Below are 24,942 nucleotides of genomic sequence, written 5' to 3'. Positions count from 1 at the left end.
TAATATTACACAAAACAGGGATGCTGTCGAATAAAGGTATCCTCACCACAAGCAGCATTAGAAAGGCAAGACTCAAAATCAAGACTTAAAATCGTAACATTTTAGACCAAGGCAGTCTGTGAATTTTTGGCTATGAAGACAACTTTTTACAAAGTTACTTTTACATAAGAGTGTTTGTGGATAATGTTTTGGAGGAGATACACGGTACCGGCAGGTTCTACTGGTAGAGGAGTGCCCCCTACTGGTTTTGAAAACAGACACTGTCATTTTCTCTGGACTGAAAACAGCTTTTTAAGGCAAGAGAATGTTGCCCTACAAATATATTTCTTATTATTCCTTACCAGTGTGTATCAATAACCTAAATAAAAAAATTGAAATTACATTATATATGTTTATAAATTGTACTTCATGAATAATCCATTCACTAATCTCTGGAGGCTCCCCGCTCTACAATAGATCAGCATATTCTCTGGGGTTGAAGCCACCACAGGGCCATAGGAGTGTTGAGGGCTCCTCCGTCGAGAAGCAGGAGACCAGTGGTGTAGATGGCAGACACTGGCCAGGGTCCAGACAGAGACAAAGCGGACATGCCCCCCGAGCCAACCCCCTGGCCTTAGGGCCTCGTCTGGAGGGGAGCGGAAGCAGACTCAGCAGAGCCTCACACATGGTCCTCATCCACCCTCTAGTCCACACAACAACCAGCTACCCTAGGGACACTTCACTGCTGTGGGACCTAATCTCTGCTGTATTATGTATGTTTATTTAGCCTTCATTTATAAAGGCTATACATTTATTTATACTTATAGCCTTTATTTATACAGCCTTTATTGATCTTGTTGTTGAGACAAATAAAATAAAGAAATACTTCAGTCTGACCCCACCTTAACCCACCCTGTCTATCCTTTTTTTTCATATTTTCATGCTATTCAAAGCGATAACAATAGCAACAGAAGCATCGTGATCAGCTATGGAGTCTGATGGTCAAAGAGAGATCAGAGAGGGAGCCCACCTTGCTGCCCTTGGACTGTGTCCTGGGCTGGTGACGCTTAAGACACATTACAGGCCCCTTGATTAAGACTCATGTAGACTGAAGCGATAGACATGGTAAAACTGTCTGGAAAAAGTTGTTAGGGATAAAATATATTGTGACAACCCGGCTTCAAAAGGTTCATCAATAAACTGACAGATCATTTAGTGTCAATTAGGAGTGATAGATCGACAAATCCTGGGATTTCTGGGCTGGGATTAGTGGGAGGAGGTGATTGAGCACAAGGGTTGACATTGAAGGGAAAAGTCCTTGCCGGTTCCAGGGGGGCCCATTACTTACTTTGTTTCAGAGAGGATCAATGCACGTGAGAAACCCTTAACACCTCCGGTATTCCAATCTCTCTGAACGCAGGAATCAAGACGAGTTACGCTAACGCAAGGACGAGACACTCTGACCTTCCCAGAGTGAGAAAGATATATTTAGTTTGCTGTTGTCTTTACTGGCTCTGCAAATAAATAATAACTATGCAAATAAACCCAATTAAACCAGCTTGTTCACTTCAATGTATAGATTCATGCATCTCCCCGGCTCTCCTCCCCACAGAGACTGGAGTAGAGTGGTGGATGGAGCCATCTGGAAGAGTGCAGAGCCAGTTCCACAGTTTGACTACAGTCACACTGACGGCACATAGGGAGAAGCACAGTAACGAGCGAGGGGTAGTGCCTTTTCAGTCCTATAGTTGGCCCCCCTTTTCAAATCATAAAAAAATGGACAGTTAAGAGGAATATGTTACTTAATTTAGAGACAAATAACTATGCATATTTTTCGGTCATAAAGTTCATTTATGAAAATCTAGCTAACATTAGCCAACTCCCTCTACATTTAGCTTGCTATATGGGCGTTTGACATTTGCATGAATTGTAATTTGTAGTTGTTTAATGTTTTAGGGACTTCTGAGCAAACCAGCAAACCAGTGCTGCCATCTGTGAAAACCAGCAGATGTACATAATCTACCTAGAAAGCATTTACTGCAAATTGAATGTACAATATTGTCAGGTTGCCTAGCTGTCAATCACTTGTCAATGTTTTTTTACTGTATTAAGTAACGTAACGTTAGTGTTAGAGATTGAAGATATTTGCCATAGCAGGTACATAGCAGTAGCTAACTCTTTTCTTCCTTTTTGTGTAGTGGAGGATAAAAAGACATGTATGATATGGATGTGAAGCCATCTGTGTATGGACCCTAAAACGTTTGGTATAAATATTAGTTCAGAACAGTGGTTTTAATTGTTCTAGAATGCTTCCACTGGTAATGACTAAGTGAAGCAAATGCAACTGTTACATGTCAAACTGTTATGGAATGGAAGTCCTGCTTCAGTACTCCTCCACATTGAACCACAGCCAGAAGATGGGTACATTACGGGCACATTGTTGTTCTGCTACTCTCAGATGGTGCGCATATGGTAAGTAGTAAGTACGCATTTGCTGCATCAGAAATATAAGGAGAGCTGTTACTGCCGCCAGTACGGGCATTGTGAAAAACACAAGGCTCGCCACCAATGAATTGCGTGGTATCCGTTGGCAGTTTCTGATGTGAGCGAGTGATGTACTGTTGTCCCATTCACTAGGCCTAATTTAGCTCTCCCTACCACTAGCTGCTCCGGTTGAGTGCCACTCTCCCACTGAGGAACACTTGAAAATGAGGGGGAGGGCTAAGGGAAGGCACTGGGATGGAGCCTAAATGTGTTGTTTTAGGGATTAATTATTTTGTTCAACACATTCCATGTGTCTGTAGTTGGAAATATTCATACATGTGCCTTTAAAAGCGAGCATGCATTGGTTAGACAGCCATTGTAAGAGGTGATAAAGTGGCCAACCCTGTGATGAAGTGGATAACTGACTAACAGTGCCCTCCTGTGGCTGATACATGAACCATGTCAATTGCCACCTCCCACTCAGCTGAAGAAGATTTGTGGGGTTCACTACTCAGATAGGCTCCCTTCTGAGAGCAAAGTAGAAAAAATATGCATTGATAAATAACCTATTCTCTGTTTCAGCATGAGAGATCATTAGTAACAAAAAAACATTGCTCCCAATCTCAAACGCATGCCAGAGACACATTCTGGAGACTGTGAGGTGGAGTTACCTAGTCTACAGGCTGGAGGTGAGTAGAGCGAAGGAGATACTCACTTGGCTGATCCAGATCCAGAAGTCTCCTCAGCCCAGCCGCCCTGCCTGCGGGCTGGTTTAGGAGGGGGTACCTGAGGTTAGAGAGATCCTTAATGACAGGCATAACAGACAACTTCTTTAAACTATTAGGCTAAATTCTACACTTCGGCTGAAAACATACAGAAGGAGGAAAAGGGGTCCAAAATAGTCTTTCACATGGTCCCTAAAATCCATGTGAAAATGATGCTTTCTGTCAAGCTTAATCAGAAAAATAGAGTAAAAGCCAAGTTCCAAAACTGAGCGGACCCTGATACAACTGCCCCTGGAACTGTATTCTGGAGCTGTAGGCTAGTACAACAGACCAAGTAACCCTTGGTATCCCATATCACTGGGGAGAGACTATTTTATCTAAGAGATCTTTTTAAATTATCAGAGGAACTATGTCATAAACCCGAAAAGTTCCAGAATGGGGTGAAAATGGCAGTATTATTGGTCAGCGTGAAATTCACACCACTCTAATTGAGTCTTTGCTAAACCCCGCCCCAGGATTTTGGACAACCAATGGATAGCAACTGTTTTTGAGTCCGACAACTCAGACAAGCTCATGTTTGAAACGCATGAAAGCCAGTGAGGGCAGTGGGAAAAAAACAAGTTTTCTTTAAAAAATGTTTTTGTTTAAATGACTAAATAATTGTGCACCTGGGGTACTTGCCACTGTGATTCCTGAAATACAGAGCCAGTTGGAGTATTTTTCAAATAACTAGCTAGCTCTCAGTCTCATTCTTTGACCGCCAAATGTTGCTAACGCTAGCTAGCCCCTTAATATAAAGTTCTCTCGAAATGTGCAGTACCGGTCAAATGTTTTCTTTATTTTTTTCTATATCGTAGAATAATAGTGAAGACATCAAAATTATGAAATAACACATATGGAATCATGTAGTAAGCAAAAAAAGTGTTAAATCAAAATATATTTTATATTTCAGATTCTTCAAAGTAGCCACCCTTTGCCCTGATGACAGCTTTGCTCACTCTTGGCATTATGTCAACCAGCTTCATGAGGTAGTCACCTGGAATGCATTTCAATTAACAGGTGTGCCTTGTTAAACGTTAATTTGTGCAATTTGTTTCCTTCTTAATGTGTTTGAGTCAATCAGTTGTGCTGTGCCAAGGTAGTGGTGGTATATAGAAGACAGCCCAATTTGGTAAAAGACCAAGTCCATATTATGGCAAGAACAGCTCAAATAAGCAAAGAGAAACAACAGTCCATCATTACTTTAAGACATGAAGGTCAGTCTATACGGAAAATTTCAAGAACTTTGAAAGTTTCTTCAAATGCTGTTGCAAAAACCATCAACTGCTATGATGAAACTAGTTCTCATGAGGACCGCTACAGGAAAGTAAGACCCAGAGTTACCTCTGCTGCAAAGGATAAGTTCATTAGAGTTAAGTGCAGCTCAGATTGCAGCCCAAATAAATGCTTCAGAGTTCAGAAGACCTGGCCTCCACAATCACCCGACGCCAACCTAATTGAGGTGGTTTGGGATGAGTTGGACTGGAGAGTGAAGGAAAAGCAGCCAACAAGTGCTCAGTATATGTGGGAACTCCTTCAAGACTGTTGGAAAAGCATTCCAGGTGAAACTGGTTGAGAAAATGACAAGAGTGTGCAAAGCTGTCATCAAGGAAAAGGGAGGCTACTTTGAAGAATCTAAAATATGAAATATATTTTCGATTTGTTTAACACTTTTTTTGGTTACTACATGATTCTGTGTGTGTTATTTCATAGTTTTGATGTCTTCACTATTATTCTGTAGAACGTAGAAAATATTACAAATAAAGAAAAACCCTTGAATGCGTTGGTGTCCAAACTTAGCTTAACTTAATCGGCTATATTAGGAATATAACTCATCTGCTGTCAACATCAGCAAACGATTGGCTCCAAAAGTGGTTTGTAGCTTTAACTGCATGCACAGTGCATTCAGAGCCATTAAGAGGTTAGCCACACTACAAACAATGACAGTCCACCACAACATACCCAAGATGTTCCTGATTAGCCAAGAGTAGTCTGTTATTAATTTAATTGTGTATTAAAAACACAGTTTGAGATCATTGTGAGCGGATTTCGCCAGTGGTTAGAAGGAGGAATTGGGCTTCCCGGAAAAATGTTGTCCAAGGTTGCAACAGTAACCAAGGGGGGTGAGGCTTAGAGAAGGGTCAATTGGAATAAATGGCAGTAGAGGCGTAATCCTGATTTTATATAGGAAAATAAAAGTAAGAAATTGTGTAATAGAAGTAGTCAACCTAAAATATTATCATACAATTCTAAATAGTTTATACAGGTTTTATACATGTTCTGTATAAATAGCATCTAAAATATATGTGAACAGGCCATAAATGTCTCAATTTTTGTTTTCTTGGAAAGCTGTGAGTGCTATTATATGATACAATATCAGTACTTGTTGCATCATCAACTGATTTCAGCCAGTGATTGACTGCATTGTTTTAATGGAATGTTGGCATATAGGCAGTACATTTTAAAACTTAATAATGGAACCATTCCTCTAAAACTGACTGGCTAGGTAGCTAACAAACATTCTTCAAAGTCATTATTTTACACAATATCTTATCACAGCACTGGCAAACCATGGTTTACCAACTCCCTGACCAAAATGGCTGACCTTTATACCATCATAAGAAGGTTCATTGCCATTCTAGTATTCTAATTATATATTTGATCAGTGTTCTGTCATTTGTTTTATGCACTATACCATGCTACAGATAGATGCATGTTTCTGGCAAAGATCACATGCCTTCTCACTAAGCCCACATACAAAATACTTAGGAATGGCATGCACAACATCTTGCCGTCTATATGCAAACCATTGTGATGCTTATTATGGTTTTAACTCCTGTCCAATAATAGAGCCTGAACATATGGAGCAGAGTGTGGGAACTGCCACACAGAGGACAGCCCGGGTGGACTGCTAGTCTGACCTAAAATAGCTTCACATGAAAAAAATGACCCTCTCCCTCTCATTCTTTGATTCTGAAAATAGTACTGAAAATAGTGAATTGAATTTGGATTGTGGTCCTGAGACCGGAGCCCGGGGAGCTGGGGACCAGCACTTGAATGAATGAATTCCTCAGAGCACACAAGGGTAGGCAGCAGACAAATGAATTTGTAAAAAAAGCACAACATTCTCATTACCAAAATGGGTCTGCAAAGGACATATTGGTCAGGAGGAATTTCTTACTTTCGACATGAAAGAGGAAAACATCTTTCATGGCTGGTTCCTTCAGCAAACCCATTTATATATGTGAATGTCAGTGTCTACAGAGGAAGGGGAGGCTGGCTGATGGTATTAAGCTGGGAGGTTGAGGCTGAACAAGTAATTTCATGCAAAAAGTAAAGAAAAATATTTCAACAAGAACAAGGGAGGATAAATGAATGACAAATGTGGCAACTTATTAACAGTATTAAATTACTCTGGGTAAATCCTGCTTTTACAGTCTGCTACCAAAAAGAACACTCAGAGCGCTCTATGAAATTAGGAATTAATGAGGATAAATACTGATGACAAAGACGATACAAAAGCAGTTGATCTTTGATCAAGATGAAGACCTATCTTTAGCTTATGATGACTTATTTGAACATGAAAAATAACTAAACTCAGCAACAAAAATATATATAATTTTGAAAGCACTTATGCCTGTAATCATTTTCTATGTGACTGTGCAAGATGATGGTCCAGGAGTAAGTGCAGATTAGTACACGGCGCTGAACAAACTTCAGACAACTCAAATCTATCCTCTCTCTTCATAACAGCCGTAAATATAGAACGGACAACAATGTACCAAAGCAAATAGCCTAGGCCAATTAAAAAATAACATATATGGTGAGTTTCCACTGAGGATTTACCCTGGTGTTTTACCAAAAATACTCTGTTTGCATCTATGCGGACCGGCCTCCGTGTCTCATTGGGCCATGGCTTCAGCGGACCTTCCCTGACTTGAGGCCAAACCTAGGCATCTGGGTACTTTTCAGCTAGTGTTAACATAACAAAAGCTAACTGTGAACTTTAACACCTTCTCACAAAGCAACTGTCGAATGATGCAGAGGTTGTTGATTCTGTACGCTCCAAGTCTTTACTGTCACACTCCTGATGGAAACACAATTACACTAGAGCAGGGTTCCCCAACTGGCAGACCTCGGGTGATTTTATTTGGCCACCCAAGTTTTCTGAGCAAAACATTTTTTGTTGTAAAAACAAAAGCAAATCCGCTCTTAGTGATTTTAATTTTGGAAATCTGTTCCAAAGTATTCCCACAGACCACACATAATAGAGATATATGTGACCGTATACAAATGTAAGCAAAGTTTGAAATGGTTATGTCTTAGTTAAATAATTATGATATCCGTCTTTCAATCTACAAATAATTTGTAATTATGTTTTGGCTGAATCTACTTGATGATCCCCTGGTGTGGGGGTAAGACTCAATTGAAAAATACCACTAGTCCCTATTCCTACAATTTCATATGTGATGGAACTGGGTAGCTGGGCTTTGCATAAAAAACAAGCAACTCAAGACCACCAGGTACGTAGGACAACTTTTAAGTCAAAGAAACTGCAGGATCAGGGATGGAGTCGCACTACCTCACTTTTTTCTATTTGAGAATACACAGAGATGGTAAAACTATTTCTGAAAAATTCATGCGGATAAATTCAAAATTATATTTAATTAACTACAAAATGTCACGCCCTGGTCTTAGTATTTTGTGTTTTCTATAATTATTTGGTCAGGCCAGGGTGTGACATGGGTTTATTTTGTGTTGTGTTTATGTATGGTTTTTTTTTCGTAGGTTTTGGGATTGTGGCTAGTAGGGGTGTCTAGCATAGTCTATGGCTGCCTGAGGCGGTTCTCAATCAGAGTCAGGTGATTCTCGTTGTCGCTGATTGGGAACCATATTTAGGTAGCCTGGGTTTCACTGTGTGTTTGTGGGTGATTGTTCCTGTCTCTGTGTTAGTTGTCACCAGACAGGCTGTATTAGGTTTTCACGTTCCGTTTCTTGTTTTTGTATGTTTCGTATTTATCATCATTAAAGATGTCTCGATTTAACCACGCTGCATTTTGGTTTGACTCTCCTTCGACGGAAGAAAGCCGTAACACAAAAATTCCATGAAAGACAATAGATTGACAAACCAAATATGATGAGGAAGTATAGGCTACGTGCACTGCGGCGGCCCGTCGGAGGCTTGACCACTTTCGCCAATCAGAATGTTTAAAAAATATATTAAAAAGGACAAACTCCAAGGACCCGTTATGCATTGGAATCCAGAACGATATGTGACCACTTGGTTAAGGCGACTACATTATGCCGAGGACACCCAAACCAGAGTGGCCACTGCAAACCCAAAGAGCCTGACCCTCTCTGTAAATTGCTGTAGCCCTGCTTGGGATATTTAGCCTATATTGGCAATTCGTTGAGATGCAGGGCCCGTTCTAGCTTGGTATATCAGGGTGGTAAATTGGAAATGTGAATTGGGCCAAGTTGGAGGTGATAATGCATTTAGGTTGTCGTTTATTAAGATGCATGAATATACCACACCAGAAGCTTGATTTCATGGCCTGTTTTAAGGCAAAAGTCCTACTATTCTACATAGTGCTAATTTATACTTCTCGGAATTGATAGTTCACCTCTGTTTTCTTAAATTCTGTAATAGGATATACTGTAACCATGTGTTCATGCTAATCAAAGTTTACTTATGATACAGCGTGAAAGATACACAATACAATGAAATGTCTACTCGCAATAAAGCGCTCCTCGCAAACAGTACAAGGATATTAAGCTATATGTATTTGTATTTAGATTAGTCTATAGCCTACAAATAGCTATATCACGTAGTCGTAGGACTATTAGGCTATAGGCCTACTGCAAATTATTGTTGTTTGTTTCTGAACTGGCCAAATGGCAGAACTGTCCTTCAGCAACACAAGTTGGTTCAACTTCTTTAGCATCATTGCGTGATCCTGGCGCTGACCTTTCAGCACCACGAAGGACGCTCAATTCGCTTAAAATTACATCTCATCAAGATCTTGTGCCTACGCCTAATAGTCATACTCATCACTTATTATTATTACAAACATAATATTATAAACTGGGTGGTTCAAGTCCTGAATGCTGATTGGCTGACAGTTGTGGTATACAGTGCCTTGAAAAGTATTCACCCCCTTGGCCTTTTTCCTATTTAGTTTCAATACAATCTGTAATTTAAATTGATATTTATTTGGATTTCATGTAATGGACATACACAAAATAGTCCAAATTGGTGAAGTGAAATAAAATAAAAAAATACTTATTTCAAAAGATTTCAAAAAAATATAAAACTGAAAAGTGGTGCGAGCATATGTATTCACCCCCTTTGCTATGAAGCCCCTAAATAAGATCTGGTGCAACCAATTACCTTCAGAAGTCACATAATTAGTTAAATGAAGTCCAACCGTGTGCAATCTAAGTGTCACATGATCTGTCACATGATCTCAGTATATACACCTGTTCTGAAAGGCCCCAGAGTCTGCCACACCACTAAGCAAGTCATGAAGACCAAGGAGCTCTCCAAACAGGTCAGGGATAAAGTTATGGAGAAGTACAGATCTGGGTTGGGTTCTAAAAAAAATATCAGAAACTTTGAACATCCCACGGAGCACCATTAAATCCATTATAAAAAAATTGAAAGAATATGGCACCACAACAAAACTGCCAAGAGAGCCACCCACCAACACTCACGGACCAGGCAAGGAGGGCATTAATCAGAGAGGCAACAAAGAGACCAAAGATAACCCTGAAGGAGCTGCAAAGCTCCACAGCGGAGATTGGAGAATCTGTCCATAGGACCACTTTAAGCCGTACACTCGACAGAGCTGGGTTTTAGGGATGAGTGGTCAGAAAAAAAGCCATTGCTTAAAGAAAAAAAATAAGCAAACATGTTTGGTGCTCGCCACAAGGCATGTGGGAAACTCCCCAAACATATGGAAGAAGGTACTCTGGTCAGATGAGACTAAAAGTGAGCTTTTTGGCCATGAAGGAAAATGCTATGTCTGGCGCAAACCCAACACCTCTCATCACCCCGAGAACATCATCCCCACAGTGAAGCATGGTGGTGGCAGCATCAAGCTGTGGAGATGTTTCTATCGCAGCCAGAAACCTGCTCCTTTTGCTCTCTGTTCCAAACGTAATAGACGACCAGTTCTGATAGCCTTTAGCTGTACCCTTATCCTACTCCTCCTCTGTTCCTCTGGTGATGTAGAGGTTTTTTATTTTACCTTTAGGCAAGTCAGTTAACTTCTTCGATATAGGGGGCGCTCTTTTAATTTTTGGATAAAAAAACATTCCCGTTTTAAACAAGATATTTTGTCATGAAAAGATGCTCGACTATGCATATAATTGACAGCTTTGGAAAGAAAACACTCCGACGTTTCCAAAACTGCAAAGATATTATCTGTGAGTGCCACAAAACTGATGCTACAGGCGAAACCAAGATGAAATTTCAAACAGGAAATGCCCCAGATTTTGAAGGCGCTGTGTTCCAATGTCTCCTTATATGGCTGTGAATGCGCCAGGAATGAGCTTACACTTTCTGTCGTTTCCCCAAGGTGTCTGCAGCATTGTGACGTATTTGTAGGCATATCATTGGAAGATTGACCATAAGAGACTACATTTACCAGGTGCTCGCTTGGTGTCCTCCGTCGAAATTATGGCGTAATCTCCAGCTGCGTGTATTTTTCCATTTGCTTCCGAGGAGAAACCAAACTGCCACGAATGATTTATCATCAAATAGATATGTGAAAAACACCTTGAGGATTGATTCTAAACAACGTTTGCCATGTTTCTGTCGATATTATGGAGATAATTTGGAAAAAAAGTTCGCTGTTGTAATGACTGAATTTTCGGGGGTTTTTCTTAGCCAAACGTGATGAACAAAACGGAGCGATTTCTCCTACACAAATAATATTTTTGGAAAAACTGAACATTTGCTATCTAACTGAGAGTCTCCTCATTGAAAACATCCGAAGGTAAATTAAAGGTAAATTATTTTATTTGAATGCTTTTCTTGTTTTTGTGAAAATGTTGCCTGCTGAATGCTAGGCTTAATGCTATGCTAGCTATCAATACTCTTACACAAATGCTTGTGTAGCTATGGTTGAAAAGCATATTTTGAAGATCTGAGATGACAGTGTTGTTAACAAAAGGCTAAGCTTGTGAGTGAATATATTTCTTTCATTTCATTTGCGATTTTCATGAATAGTTAACGTTGCGTTATGGTAATGAGCTTGAGGCTATGATTACGCTCCCGGATACGGGATTGCTCGACGCAAGAAGTTAAGAACAAATTCCTATTTTCAATGACGGCCTAGGAACAGTGGGTTAACTGCCTGTTCAGGGGCAGAACGACAGATTTGTACCTTGTCAGCTCGGGGGGTTTTAACTTGAAACCTTCCGGTTACTAGTCCAACGCTCTAACCACTAGGCTACCCTGCCGACCCATATAATCCAGGCCCGCAGTGCCTAGCTCCACTCCTACAGTGCCTAGCTCTCATTTGTTGACTTCTGTAACCGTAAAAGCCTTGGTTTCATGCATGTTAACATTAGAAGCCTCCTCCCTAAGTTTGTTTTAGTCACTGCTTTAGCACACTCTGCCAACCCGGATGTCCTTGCCGTGTCTGTATTCTGGCTTAGGAAGACCACCAAAAACCCTGAAATTTCCATCCCTAACTATAACATTTTCCGACAAGATAGAACTGCCAAAGGGGGCGGTGTTGCAATCTACTGCAGAGATAGCCTACAGAGTTCTGTCTTACTATCCAGGTCTGTACACAAACAATTTGAGCTTCTACTTTTAAAAATCCACCTTTCCAGAAACAAGTCTCTCACCGTTTCCGCTTGCTACAGACCACCCTCTGCCCCCAGCTGTGCCCTGGACACCATATGTGAATTGATTGCCCCCCCATCTATCTTCAGAGCTCGTGCTGCAAGGTGACCTAAACTGGGACATGCTTAACATCCCGGCCATCCTACAATCTAAGCTTGATGCCCTTAATCTCACACAAATTATCAATGAACCCACCAGGTACAACCCCAAATCCGTAAACACGGGCACCCTCATAGATATCATCCTAACCAACTTGCCCTCTAAATACACCTCTGCTGTTTTCAACCAAGATCTCAGCGATCACTGCCTCATTGCCTGCATCCGTAACGGGTCTGCGGTCAAACGACCACACCTCATCACTGTCAAATGCTCCCTAAAACACTTCAGCGAGCAGGCCTTTCTAATTGACCTGGCCCAGGTATCCTGGAAGGATATTGATATCATCCCGTCAGTAGAGGATACCTGGTTATTCTTTAAAAGTGCCTTCCTCACCATCTTCAATAAGCATGCCCCATTCAAAAAAATGTAGGACAAGGAACAGATATAGCCCTTGGTTCTCTCCAGACCTGACTGCCCTTGACCAGCACAAGAACATCCTGTGGCGTTCTGCATTAGCATCGAATAGCCCCTGTGATATGCAACTTTTCAGGGGAGTTGGGAACCAATATACACAGGCAGTTGGGAATGCTAAGGCTAGCTTTTTCAAGCAGAAATGTGCATCCTGTAGCACAAACTCAACTGAGGCTAGGAAACACTGTCACCACCGATAAATCCACTATAATTGAGAATTTCAAGAAGCATTTTTCTACGGCTGGCCATGCTTTCCACCTGGCTACCCCTACCCCAGTCAACAGCCCTGCACCCCCCACAGCAACTCACCCAAGACTCCCCCATTTCTCCTTCACCCAAATCCAGATAGCTGGTGTTCTGAAAGAGCGGCAAAATCTTGACCCCTACAAATCAGCCGTGCTAGACAATCTGGATTCTCTCTTACTAAAATTATCTGCCGAAAATGTTGCAACCCCTATTACTAGCCTGTTCAACCTATTTTTCGTATCGTCTGAGATTACCAAAGATTGGAAAGCTGCCGCAGTCATCCCCCTCTTCAAAAGGTGCAGACACTCTAGACCCAAACTGCTATAGACCTATATGCATCCTACCCTGCCTTTCTATGGTCTTCGAAAGCCAAGTTAACAAACAGAATCTCACCATACCTTCCCCGCTATGCAATCTGGTTTCAGAGCTGGTCACGGGTGCACATCAGCCACACTCAAGGTCCTAAACGATATCATAACCGCCATCGATAAGAGACATTACTGTGCAGCCGTATTGATCGACCTGGCCAAGGCTTTCTACTCTGTCAATCACCACATTCTTATCGGCAGACTCAACAGCCTTGGTTTCTCAAATGATTGCCTCGCCTGCTTTACCAACTACTTCTCTGATAGAGTTCCGTGTGTCAAATCGGAGGGCCTGTTGTCCGGACCTCTGGCAGGCAGTCTCTATGGGGGTGCCACAGGGTTAAATTCTCAGGTCGACTCTCTTCTCTGTATCCATCAATGATGTCGCTCTTGCTGCTGGTGATTCTCTGATTCACCTCTACGCAGATAACACCATTCTGTATACCTCTGGCCCTTCTTTGGACACTGTGTTAACTTCTTATGGTATATGGGACGGTTGTGTCCCTCTTGGGCAAAAAACAGGGAAAATGCAGCGCAGCAAATTTTAAAAAATGACATAAAAATCAAACTTTCATTAAATCACACAAGTAAGATACTCAATTAAAGCTACACTCCAGCCAACATGTCAGATTTTAAAAACGGCTTTTCTGCGAAAGCATAAGAAGCTATTATCTGATGATAGCACAATAGTAAACAGAGGGTAGCATATTTCAACCCTGCAGGCGCTACACAAAACATAGAAATAAAATATAAAACATGCATTACCTTTCAGGAGCTTCTTTCGTTGGCACTCCAATATGTCCCATAAACATCACAACTGGTCCTTTTGTTCGATTAATTCCGTCCATATATATCCAAATGTCCATTTATTTGACGCGTTTGATCCAGAAAAATCACTCATGCTGCCAAACACACCCTCGTAAAACTGACTATCCTACCGATCCTCAACTTCGGAAATGTCATTTACAAAATAGCCTCCAACACTTTACTCTACAAATTGGATGCAGTCTATCACAGTGCCATCCGTTTTGTCCCCAAAGCCCCATATACTACCCACCACTGCGAGCTGTGCGCTCTCGTTGGCTGGCCCTCACTTCATACTCGTCGCCAAACCCACTGGCTCCAGGTCATCTACAAGTCTCTGCTAGGTAAAGCCCAGCCGTAACTCAGCTGACTGGTCACCATAGCAGCACGCTCTCCAGCAGGTATAGCTCACTGGTCACCCCCAAAGCCAATTCCTCCTTTGGCCGCCTTTCCTTCAAGTTCTCTGCTGCCAATGACTGTAACGTGCTGCAAAAGTCACTGAAGCTGGAGACTCATATTTCCCTCATTAGCTTTAAGCACCATCTGTCAGAGCAGCTCATAGATCACTGCACCTGTACATAGCCCATCTGTAAATAGCCCATCCAACTACCTCATCCCCATACTGTATTTATTTATTTATCTTGCTCCTTTGCACCCCAGTATCTCTACTTGCACATTCATCTTTTGCACATCTACCATTCCAGTGTTTAATTGCTATATTGTAATTACTTCGCCACCATGGCCTATTTATTGCCTTACCTCCCTTATCCTACCTAATTTGCACACACTGTATATAGATTTTTCCTACTGTATTATTGACTCTGTTGTTTATTCTATATGTAACTCTGTGTTGTTGTATGTGTCGAACTGCTTTGCTTTATCTTGGCCTGGTCGCAGTTGTAAATGAGAACTTGTTCTCAACTAGCCTACCTGGTTAAATAAAGGAGAAAAAAAAATGTTTTTCATCGGCAGGAACTGGGAAACTGGTCATAATTGAAGGAATGATGGATGGCGTTAAATACAGGGAAATTCTTGAGGGAAACCTGTTTCAGTCTTCCAGAGATTTGAGACTTGGACGGAGGTTCACCTTCCAGCAGGACAATGATCCTAAGAATACTGCTAAAGCAACACTCGAGTGGTTTAAGGGGAACATTTAAATGTCTTGGAATGGCCTAGTCAAAGCCCAGATCTCAATCTAATTGAGAATCTGTGGTATGACTTAAAGATTGCTGTACACCAGCAGAACCCATCCAACTTGAAGTAGCTGGAGCAGTTTTTCCTTGAAGAATGGGCAAAAATCCCAGTGGCTAGATGTGCCAAGCTTATAAAGACAGAGAGACTTGCAGCTGTAATTGACCCCCAAGAGACTTGCAGCTGTAATTGCTGCAAAAGGTGGCTCTACAAAGTATTGACTTTGGGGGATGAATAGTTATGCACGCTCAATTTCTTGTTTGTTTCACTATAAAAAATATTTTGCACCTTCAAAGTGGTAGTCAGGTTGTGTAAATCAAAAGATACAAACACCCCAAAAATTCATTTTAATTCCAGGTTGTAAGGCAACAAAATATGACAAATTCCAAGGGGGGTGAATACTTTCACAAGCCACTGTATCGGACATACTACGGGTATGACAAAACATTTATTTTTACTGCTCTAATTATGTTGGTAACCAGTTTATAATAGCAATAAGGCACCTCTTGGGTTTGTGGTATATGGCCAATATACCACGGCTAAGGGCTGTGTCTCCACATTGCACCGTGCCTAAGAACGAACCTTAGCCGTGGTATATTGAACATATACCACACCTCCTCAGGCCTTATTGCTTAATGATCACTTCTCACAATGGTGCTTGTTTAGTAGATCAAAGCTCATTCAATGTTTTGCAAGATTACATAACGATTCATTAGCGTTTTACATTACAGAACCGAATATAATACCATAGCATAGTAGGCCTACAACGTTACTGTTACACTAAAAACATTGTTAGCTGAAGATGAATGGTCCCAAAAAAGATAATGCGCCAAAACTCAACAGAGTGTGCCACTTAGCAGGATATATGCTTTGATTGAAACGAAATACAAGAAAGGCTAATAGCTTGTTAACACCATGTGCTCTAATACGCTCATGAAACCGTAATTCAAGAAGACCTAAATGCACATTCCCATGAAACTGGGAATATGAAGAATTATCATTCATGATTGACAGTGATGATGGCCTATTTTGAAACGAGGTAGCTTATGCCTAATTTGGTGTTTGAGAGTATTAACTTTTTTTTTAGACAATACTGTATGTGTGAACATATGCAGATGTTGCAATTGGAGGATCCATTTTATAGATATTCTATAATGATAGGCTATTCAATTGGTTACATCTGTCGGTACAAACTGAGGAAATGATGACATCACTTACTTTTTTTGCGCTCCCTCGTCTAAAAATAATAATGGCACTATACCACTGTGCAGGATCCACTTCAAACTCATTTTACATAAAAGTAGCAGTATCCAAAGGAACAACTGTACTCTAATATGCCTACATCTATAAAGCAGAATAGAGCAGTACATCCCTTGAACACAACATGAAGTAACTTAATACCACAGTGTGAGGTACCCAGTGACAGCTGAGTTAGTATGTAGAATGCCTACATTCAAATCATATGTAATGTGTATGGATTCAATCTATGAGGGTACAGTATATGTTCTTGTGGTATAAAGTTACTCTGTAGGGTTATAAAATGAATACTGCCAAGCCATATCATTACTTAAGTGCCCTCATACAATACCTCTTTCTCTTCCTTGGTTCATGCATAAGAAATGATTCACATGTATTTAGGTGTGGTGTATGCAGTGACGTTAATGGCCATGACAAGTAATATATGATATTTGGTTTTAGGTAAATAAAACATTACAAGCAACACTGATAGTCAATCATAAATCATAGCTACCTCTCCCATCGACGTAGAAGAAGAGGATTTTCTGACGTGTCGAGACTCCTCCACTGAAGATGTTTGCTCTGCAGCCTGGCGAGCCCGTCGACCTAACTTTGCAACCTGAGTGAATATCATAATTAGAGTCACTAAAAGTTAACATAAAATGACATGAACACGGTCGTAACTCTGAAGCATTAGTTGAATATTAACTTTATCACACAATTGCTGTAAAGCGGTGTTTAGTTAGCTGGATGGCATTGCTAACGCGTTAGCTAGCTAAGTAGCTGCCTGGAAAAGGCTGCCTCGACAAGAGAGAAACCATAATTCAAGTTCAAGGTTTGCAATGACATTCTAAACATTACTAACGTTAGTTATTATGTAAAGACTCTGTGTACAAGTTGAAATCGTAAATCACTTACATTCTTTACAACTCCACTGTCTCCGAGTTGAAGATTATCGTCCATTTCTCCGTGCGTTTACAGATGGAGCTACTTCCTGGGGACCAGGAGCGTCACACCGCAACCATCTCCATGGTGACACCAATAAGGGGGAGTGGCGTAAGTAGTCCATGCTCGAGTGGCAGGGAGCGTGACGTTAGAGGCAAGCCAAAATTACATGATGGATCTACATCCAAAACTTTCAAAAACTCTGGTCTGGTAGATGCTGAGGCTACCCATCATTGGGTAGAAGTGGCCAATAGACAGAGACACATCAGACAAAATGTCATTATAACCCTACCTACAGACGCTTCATTAGCATAACAGTGATAGGGGGTATTTCTACTCCTGTGTAACTTCAGATTACCTATAGTATAACTTTTATTTTACTTTTGAGGACATTTTGTGTAGCCTACATCTAGGCTGGAAACATATTGTTTAATATATATAAAAGTAGTTAATTGCCTCTGCCATGGAGCCCAGTTTCATAATATTACCTTAACTCCCTGCTACTTGCCAAAGTTTTTTAGGGACTTTTTCACACCTATTAGTTTTATTGAGCACCGTGGCAACAACTCTTATTCTGAAAGTTCTATTTCCAGCCCATTGTTCTGCATCACAATCCCAGTTTTGCAGTTGCTTCACAAATCCCCTAGCAACTGCACTAGATGCCAGTGGTGGAAAAAAGTACATAATTGTCATACACGAGTAAAAGTAAAGACACCTTAATAGAAAATTACTCAAGTAACAGTGAAAGTGAAGGTTACTGAAACACCAAGATCCTACACTGCCCTTTGTGGTGGAGATGGCCACTTCAGAATTGGGCATAGGGGCCGTCATGTCCCTATGTCAGGGTAACCCACAGAAATTGTATCCATGTGCATACTACTAAAAAAACGGTCTCCTGCAGAGAGGAACTTTGATGTCATCGATTGGGAGCTCTTGGTGGTGGTTTGCATTAGAGGGGTGGAGACACTGGCTGGAAGGCACCAAGGACCCATTTCTCATCCTCACGACCATCGGAACCTGAAGTACATACGGACAGCAAGGCGGCTGAACCCGCGCCAAGAAAGGTGAGCCCATTTCTTCACTAGATTCGACTTCACCTTGTCATATCGCCCAGGTTCAAGGTACATCAAAGCCGATGCCCTGTCCAGTCTCTACAATTCGGGAGAAGTTCCTGTCCTGAGTGCACCAATTATACCGCCCTCCCGAGTGGTTGCCCCCATGCTTTGGGACATAGATGTGGACATTCACTAGGCTGTGGGGATAAGGAATGGGCTGTTTACCTGGGCGCAAACATCTCTCGTCGCTGGACACCCAGGTATCACCCGCACATCGCTCGATATGTCAACACCTGCTCCGTATATGGCCAAACTAAATCTTCCTGGCACGCTCCAGCAGGGAAACTCCTTCCCCTTCCCGTGCCTCAGCGGCTTGGGTCTCATCTGTCCATTGATTTCGTCACTGATCTACCCTCTTCTGATGGTTTCACTACTATCATGGTTGTTGTGGACAGATTCTCTAAATCCTGATGTTTTATCCCTTTCTCTGGTCTCCCTACCGCTCTGCAGGTCGCTGAGGCACTGTTCCAGCAGGTCTTCCGTCACTATGGCCTTCCGGTCCCCTGGCTGGTGCCGTCCCCTGCGACACCCCTGGATATCAATGGGAGCCCTGCCTATGTCGTCAGGTCCCTCCTGGACTCCCAACGTTGTGAGGGTTGGCTCCAGAACCTGGTGGACTGGGAGGGGTATGGTCCAGAGGAGAGTTGATCCCAACATCGTCCTGGATTTCCACCTCCTCCGTCCGGACCGGCCCACTCATCACCCTCGTGGCCTTCCCCCTGGCCAGTGTCGTCCTTCGGCTAGAACCGTGCGTCAGGCGGGGGATACTGTCACACCTACTCCTACTTTCCCGCTCCAACACTCAACGTTGCCAGTCTACTAACCTTCGGTCCTGGCAACCCACATTATGCACACCTGCTCCCCATTGTTACGCACACCTGGACTTCAATTATCATCCTGATTTCTCTCCCTTTATTTAGGCCTCAGTAGCCTTCAGGCAGTATTGGTTATGATATTCTTCATGTTTTTTATTATTAAACTCACCTTCTGCACCTGCTTCCTGACTCCCTGCGTATTGAACCATTTTCCTGTCCTGCTAGCCATTCAAAATGTAACTAGTACTTTTGGGTGTCAGGGAAAATGTATGGAGTAAAAAGTACATTCTTTTCTTTAGGAATGTGGTGAAGTAAAAGTTGTCAAAAATATAAATATAAAATATAAATACTTAGGTACAGATACCCCCAAAAATGACTTAAGTAGTACTTTAAAGTACTTTGTACACTGCTAGGCCCCACACTGCTAGGCCCCACTGCTAGCCCCCATGTTGGAAGACCAGAGTCAGTAGGTAGTATGCCTCCAATCGTCCACATTGCTGGCTGCTTTCTGCTACCATTGGAAACTTCGGGAAGAATTTTTTTTTCTTCTAAGGACCAATAAAACAGAGGCAGTGGGAGAACCTATTCAAGAAAGTAAATATTTTTATTTATTTTGTATTATTAGCTACCTTGCTACAAAAACTCAGTGTGCACTGTGCAGGCTAACTCAAATGAGCTGCCAACATAATGTTCGCTACTGTAGTTAGCCAACTTTACACCCTTCCAAAAATGTACCATGGTACTACTATGGTATTTTCATTCATAGCATGGTACTACTATGGTACTTTCACTTATACCATGGCATAGTCTGAATCATGGAAGTGTACCATGGTTTTAGCCTTGAACTATGATGGTACTACCATGGTTCTGCCATTGTACCTAAATATTACCACGGTATGGTATCATTTATACCATTGTCACGATCGTCATAATGATTGGACCAAGGCGCAGCGTGCGTAGAGTTCCACATATTTTAATTAATAGAAATTCACCAAACAAAACAAACAAGCACAAATGAAACGTGAAGCTACTGGTGTGCACACAGACAAATACGTAAATTAATCAATATATTACCAACCAACGTCTTGACCTTGGGGGGTTGATTTACTTAATGCATTATACTGCAATTGTACTATGGTAAAGCACACTTAATAAAGATGCTACCATATGATAATTTGTTGTACAATTTATCATAATTGTGCATTACTATGGTAGAATGTATAATACAGGTTAAAATAATGGTTTTTCCATGATCCACATCTACACCATTGTATAAAAACAATTTTTTAAAGTATTTAGTCAGCCACCAATTGTGCAAGTTCTCCCACTTAAAAAGATGAGAGAGGCCTGTAATTTTCATCATAGGTACACTTCAACTATGACAGACAAAATGAGAAAGAAAATCCAGAAAATCACATTGTAGGATTTTTAATGAATTTATTTGCAAATTTATGGTGGAAAATAAGTATTTGGTCAATAACAAAAATTTATCTTAATACTTTGTTATATACCCTACAATGTGATTTTCCGGATTTTTTTCCTCATTTTTTCTGTCATAGTTGAAGTGTACCTATGATGAAAATTACAGGCCTCGCTCATCTTTTTAAGTGGGAGAACTTGCACAATTGGTGGCTGACTAAATACTTTTTTGCCCCACTGTATAAACAGATTTGTTTAATTTCATAAGCTCTATGTTTTACTACAGCCTTCGCTGTTGGGTCTATGTTGGTTAAATTATTATGTACTGTAACTTTAGGATTCTGTTCATGTGAAGGGTGTGTACCTGTTTAAACCAATCAAGTTGGACTATGAGTGGTGGGCAGTGGGCTTTGTGGAGTTTTTTCTGTTGTTGCTAGGGAGAGAAAAAAAGGGGACAGATGCTCTTGTGAGGTGGGAAAACTTTATGTGTACTAAAAATAGTTTTTTCCCGAATTCGTTTTAACTGTACCCTACTTTACGTACCTTAACAAAATAAGATTTATAGTTTAGTTGTAACGCCTGTCGTCGGAAGGAGTGGACCAAAGCGGCAGCGTGAAAAGTGTTCATGATTTATTTTATTATCAAAAAACACTCAAACAAAGTAACAAAACGAAAGCGAACAGTTCTGTCAGGTAACAGAGACTAAACAGAAAATAACACCCCACAAAATCCAAACGGAAAATGACAACTTATATGTGATCCCCAATCAGAGACAACGATACTAGGCAACACTTGGCAAAATCAACAAAGAAATAGACAACATAGAATGCCCACCCCAAATCACACCCTGACCTAACCAAATAGAGAAAATAAAACGTCTCTCTAAGGTCAGGGTGTGACATTCGTATTTTAGCGATCGGGTAGTCTCAATTCGCTTGCTGCATGGCTGGATTGACAAGGTTCCAGTGGCTTCAGGAGCTAATGTAGCTTGGGTTCATCGGATCGGGAGCTGGCGAGGACAGTTTGGTCTGAGGGAATGTGAGGGCTTTGTTGACACTCAACATCGTTTTTCAGATGCATGCAGGGCACTTTCTGCGAATTTGATTATAAATAGGCAACGGCCTTGGAACTGTTGCTTTCAAGGGGTTTCTACGAAACCATGAGTAACTGTGTGGAGTAACTGTTATTCAATCATTGCATTCACACTGCTCGCGCGGGTCAACGAGCGTCTGCATAGCCAGGGGCTAAAATAGAACTTGAACATCTCCTCATTCATTTTTAGGAGCATATACCCATGTGGGGGATTGAAAGATGAACTGAGGTCCACATTCCAGTCCAGTTGGTGGTGGTAATGCACCTTCAAGTTGGTTGCCAATCGCCATATAAATTCCAAAGAAGAAGAAGAAACAGCCTGAAGGAGGAGAAACAAACTCTGTTTACCCTTTTATCTGTGGATTAATTGTCGGAGTAGAGGACCTTGTTCATTTCAGGTAAAATAACAACCCAATGTTTACATCCCAGGACAAATTAGCTAGCAACAGCAAGCTAGCTAACTAAATTGCCATAAATGTTTAATGTTTTTCGATCTGTCCCCAAATTAATATAGTATATACATGCGTGTTCTGATCATGTTTGGTGTGGGTGGACAAAATCAACATGCGCGCATGTTAGCATAATTTTTTTTGAGCTCCAACGATGCCAATTAACATGTTCAGTTTAGCCTAAATCTAAACCCGGGTGCTATCTTAAAATTGTATCGTGTGTATTGGAGATTGTTTGCAAGTTTATCATCTCTGTTTATTTCCTAGCAAGTTAAGTTATACTATGTACTGACTATGTACTCACAATACTTACTGTATTGATTTACAGTGCCTTCGGGAAGTATTCAGACCCTTTGACACTTAAATATTTGCAACTTTGTTACACAACACAATGCCACAGATGTCTCAAGTTTTGAGGGAGCGTGCAATTGTCATGCAGATGGCAGGAATGTCCACCAGTGCTGTTGCCAGAGAATTGAATGTTCTTTCTCTACCATAAACCGCCTACAATATTGTTTTAGAGAATTTGTCAATAGGTCCAAACGGCCTCACAATAGCAGACCATGTGGTGGTGATTGGCTGGGCCTGGCCTCCCAGCGGGTGTGTCTGGGAGCCACTGACTTCACACATCATTGTTACTTGGATATAGTTTACTTTATTTAATAAAGATGTTTGTCATTTCTTTATCTCTGCGTTGTCTCCCTCTTTGTTACGCGATATGAGCTGGTTCGTAACACAAGTCATGTGAAATTCATAGATTAGAGCCTAATGAATTTATTTCAATTGACCTGATTTCCTTATATAAACTGTACTGAGTTACAATCTTTGAAATTGTTTCATGTTGCATTTATATTTTTGTTCAGTATACATTTTAAATGCAAATGCAAAATGCTAGATAGTTAAAGCTGTGTGCAGTAGCTAGATTCAACACAGCTACATGTAGCTACATATGTAGCTTAAATAATTACATGTAGCTACTAGGGCATTCTCACTTTGTCTTTCCTTGATTATCTCCTCACCTGTATTGTATTGGAGGGGAAAATACAAGATCTCTCCCTTCTGACCTTCTTCTCCAATGGGTTTTTAGAAGGATACGAGGAGAGGAATCGAGGAAGGATGAATTGAGAAAGTGACTAGCACTCCCCTGTCAACTAGTTCACGTGTGCTACACACTCACCCCTCTGCTACACTAACTGACCTCCTTCTCCTCATCAACCTCGGCACACTCACCCTTTGGCTACACTCACTGACCTCCTCCTTATCACCCTCAGCACACTCACCCCTCTGTTACACTCACTGACCTCCTTCTCATTAACCTCAACACACTCACCCCTCTGCTACACTAACTGACTGTCACGCCCTGGTCTAAGTATTTTGTGTTTTTCTTCATGTATTGGGTCAGGCCAGGGTGTGGCATGGGGTTTTTGTATTGTGGTGTGTTTTGTCTTGGGGTTTTGGTGTGTATGTATTGGGATTGTAGCTAGTGGGGTTATCTAGCAAAGTCTATGGCTGTCTGGAGTGGTTCTCAATCAGAGGCAGGTGTTTATCGTTGTCTCTGATTGGGAACCATATTTAAATAGCCATATTCTTTGAACATTGTAAACACTGGAGTGGGTGATTGTCCTTGGCTAGAGTGTGGACGTTGTTCCTATCTCTTTGTTTATTTACACAAGTATAGGCTGTTTTGGGTTTCAACATTCAGGTTCTTTGTTTTGTTTTGTAGTGTTTTGTGTTTATTCAGTGTTTTGACGTTGTTCATTAAACATGGATCGCAATCTACACGCTGCAGTTTGGTCCGACTCTCCTTCACACCTAGAAAACCGTAACAGAATCACCCACCACCAACGGACCAAGCAGCGTGTCAACATGCAGGAGCAGCCCAAAGAGGAGATGCGCTATAAATGGATTTCTGGACATGGGAGGAAATCAGTTTAAATGGAGGTTTCAAGGACCCTGGGCTCAGCCTGGAGAATATCGCCGCCCCAAAGAAGAACTGGAGGCGTTCGAAAACGGAGCCCATTTTCGCCGGTATGAGGAGGCAGCACGGCGACTCGGAAGGAAGCCTGAGAGTCAGCCCCAAAAATTTCTTGGGGGGCTCAGGGAGAGTGTGGCAGAGTCAGGAGTCAGACCTGAGCCAGCTCTCCCTGTTTATCGTGAGCCAAGGAGGAGACCAGAACCAGAGCCGGTGTTGGAGGTGAGCCCAAACAGAGACTGAAGGGGGTTAATGGGGAAATTGGAGGAGAGAGAAATGAAGGTTGCTGTGTTGGTGCTTTTTGCATGGAATTCGCCCGACGGAACGTGTCGGATTTGATGGCACCTGGGTTAGCGCTCCATACTCCCAAGTCCTGAGGTGCGTGTTAGTCGGCTGGAAACAGTTGGTGCCAGCCTCACGTACCAGGCCTCCTGTGCACATCCCTAAATGGAGCCTTGCACGTCCTGTGCCAGCACTGCTCTCAAGATCTCCAGTACGCCTTCACGGTCTAGCCCATCCTGTGCCACCCCCACACTCCAGCCTTCCGGTAGCAGCTCCCCGCACCAGGCTTCCTGTGCGTGTTCTCGGTTCAGTACCACCAGTACCAGCACCACGCATCAGGCCTACAGTGCGCCTCGC

The 24,942-nt window shown here is 41.7% G+C and overlaps 1 protein-coding gene and 1 long non-coding RNA gene across 4 annotated transcripts in view; one reads left to right on the top strand and one right to left on the bottom strand.

Moving 5' to 3' along the window:
• LOC112256696 (intraflagellar transport protein 43 homolog A) overlaps positions 1 to 17,529 on the bottom strand; it is a 31,776-nt gene extending 14,247 nt beyond the window's left edge. For all 3 annotated transcript variants that reach the window (XR_002954459.2, XM_024430125.2, XM_024430123.2), the window contains exons 1-3: positions 17,415 to 17,529; positions 17,011 to 17,115; positions 3,179 to 3,249 (exon numbers count right to left, since the gene is read on the bottom strand). Coding sequence is in view for 2 of the 3 variants with exons in the window: in XM_024430125.2 (XP_024285893.1) it covers positions 3,179 to 3,249; positions 17,011 to 17,115; positions 17,415 to 17,459 (221 nt within the window). In the remaining variant the exon portion in view is untranslated. The remainder of the gene's footprint in view (positions 1 to 3,178; positions 3,250 to 17,010; positions 17,116 to 17,414) is intronic.
• On the top strand, positions 17,041 to 19,553 carry LOC112256697. The gene is made up of 4 exons (XR_002954460.2): positions 17,041 to 17,331; positions 17,478 to 17,552; positions 18,343 to 18,505; positions 19,007 to 19,553. It is a non-coding gene; the product is annotated as an uncharacterized LOC112256697 (long non-coding RNA).
• The last annotated feature ends 5,389 nt before the right edge of the window (positions 19,554 to 24,942 follow it).

The sequence above is a fragment of the Oncorhynchus tshawytscha genome, linkage group LG08 (genome assembly GCF_018296145.1).
Source record: "Oncorhynchus tshawytscha isolate Ot180627B linkage group LG08, Otsh_v2.0, whole genome shotgun sequence".
NCBI classification, from domain to species: Eukaryota; Metazoa; Chordata; class Actinopteri; order Salmoniformes; family Salmonidae; genus Oncorhynchus; species Oncorhynchus tshawytscha.
This window is presented reverse-complemented; position numbering and strand designations above follow the sequence as displayed.